At 53.6% G+C, this 2,314-nt stretch overlaps 1 gene segment (V, D, J or C); it reads left to right on the top strand.

The window, feature by feature from the left end:
* Window positions 1-106: 106 nt before the first annotated feature.
* On the top strand, window positions 107-884 carry LOC105309534. The segment is given in 2 exon segments: window positions 107-175; window positions 568-884. Coding segments are annotated over 2 exon segments (363 nt in total).
* Window positions 885-2,314: the final 1,430 nt, after the last annotated feature.

Below are 2,314 nucleotides of genomic sequence, written 5' to 3'. Positions count from 1 at the left end.
CTCAGGCAGCACCCCTCACCCAAGTTTATTTGCATACCCAGCAGCTCTCTCCAGCAAGGGGATAAGAGAAGCCTGGGAGGAAACCTGCCCAGTCTCAGGTCCAGAGAGCAGAACTGAGCTGCTTCTACCATGGCCTGGACCCCACTCCTCCTTGGCCTCCTTGCTCACTGCACAGGTGCTGCATCCAGGCTCACACTCAACCTCTGCCTTACAGCTCAGGATAGGCCAGGCCCTGTCTTTGATCTCAGTAGGGAGCTGCCAGTGGGGACAGGATGCTAATGACTCTGCTACAGGATGAAGGCCTGGGCTGGGCTGAAATACTTCACTGTGCTCACTGGCTCTGTGTGAGCCCTGAAGGGCTGCACCTGCCAGAGCATGAAGGGCTTTTCATTACAGAAGCTCCATCCTCCAGTCAGGCCCTAGGGCCAAAGGTGTTAGAATAGATAGGGATGTTAGGGCATCCTGTGGGCTAATGAAACTCTGGAGCTTGGTCCAGGCCAGGCAGACTGTATTTCCTGGAGAAGAGACTCAGCTCTGGAAGCCCACCTCTCCTTTTCTCTCTTGCAGGATCCGTGGCGTCCTATGAGCTGACTCAGCCACCCTCACTGTCCGTGGCTCCAGGACAGACAGCAAGGATCACCTGTGAAGGAAACAATATTGGAAGTAAAAACGCTCACTGGTACCAGCAGAAGCCAGGCCAGGCCCCTGTGCTGGTCATCTATGGTGACAACAACCGGCCCTCTGGGATCCCTGACCGATTCTCAGGCTCCAACTCAGGGAACACAGCCACCCTGACCATCAGCGGGGCCCGGGCCGAGGACGAGGCTGACTATTACTGTCAGGTGTGGGACAGTAGTAATGCTCACAGTGACACAAGCAGATAGGGAAGTGAGACACAAACCCCCTTCCTGGTCTGTGTCACACTATCCTCTGGGCCCTCAAGAACTGCAGACAAAGCTGTGAACAGGTCTGGCCCAGGACCCTCGATCTCAGATTCCTGGCTACCCATTCCCTCTCCGCCCTCAGCCATCTCTGCCAAAGGTGGACCAGGAGTAGATTCAGGGCTGGCTAGACCAGGCTGTCATGGTGTTGTCAGGCCCTGAGTGTGAATTGGGGACAGATGGCTTGGGTGGAAGGACAAACAGAGGAAGATATTTGTCCAGTGGTCAATGACCTGGCCTTTCCGTATGGTCATCACTGGACCCTCCTTCACCCTACTGATCAGGATAAGACCCCACAATTGCCCAGCTCCGCTGAGCTCCCAAAGCCCCAGGCTCTCACGACGGCCTGAGACTCTGAGTGGAGCAGAACACTGTGCTGTCCACGCAGATCCCTCTTGTGAGCTCACCGCCCACGCGCCCTTGCCAGGAACCCTGGCAGCTCTCATCGGTGCCTTCGTTGGGAAGTGCTGTAGGTTCAGAAAATGGTCCCCCAGGTTCATGCTCTTCCCAGAGAGGTCAGTGTAGTGACCCCCAGTTGCCAAGGCACTGCCTCAATTAGGGTGACGAAAACATGCCAGCTTAAGAGCTCCCTGGACGAATCTGAGGCCTCATGTGTAACCTCGTGGGGGTCACCTCCTCCTTCTGCCCGGTCTCACCTCCTCACCTGCTTCCTGATTTCCTGCCCACGCAATGCACCATCTCAGCTTCTGCTTCCGGCGAGGTGAGTCTAAGATGTCACCTGTTGCCAAGATGGTCAGCAGGACAGAGGAAGCCACTATACACCCACAGTGCTCTGGTTCTCACCTAAGTCCCCAGTGCCCACTTCAACGTCCCCAGAGAGATTTGGTTGTTCCTTGTATTTTTACAGAATGAAAAAGGGACTGACACACTAAGTGCTCTGAGCTCTGAAAGACAGTGGGAGAGTCAGGTCCATCCCGAAGGTGAGTCCAAGGGAATCGTGGCCATCGCTTCCTCCTACGGAGTGACCCAGCAGACACTCAGCCATGGCGGGAGCTACACAGCGGATGCTGCTTCCTTCTACCCTCCAAGTCCTACACAGGAATCTCTCTTTCCAGCCACCCTAACCAGAAACACACACAGAAAATCATTCTGCAAAATAGAATTCAGATAGCAATGTTGACACAGAATTAGCCACCAGAGTAAAACCATTGTTAACTGAAACCTACTCACCTTTACACAAAGCTACAGTCTCCAGAGTTACAGAATCTACTCAGCCGTGCTTTACCTGATGTGAGAAAACTATCTTGTGAACAACCACAAACATGCTAACCCTCTCTTGGAGAGGATGCAAAATACTGTTTTGTCCTCTAGTGATATTTATTTTCCCCAGCTGTATGGGATATGCTATACCT

Source organism: Pteropus vampyrus, unplaced genomic scaffold, assembly GCF_000151845.1.
Source record: "Pteropus vampyrus isolate Shadow unplaced genomic scaffold, Pvam_2.0 Scaffold763, whole genome shotgun sequence".
NCBI classification, from domain to species: domain Eukaryota; kingdom Metazoa; phylum Chordata; class Mammalia; order Chiroptera; family Pteropodidae; genus Pteropus; species Pteropus vampyrus.
Note: the sequence above shows the minus strand (reverse complement) of the source record. Positions and strands in the feature narration are given on the sequence as shown.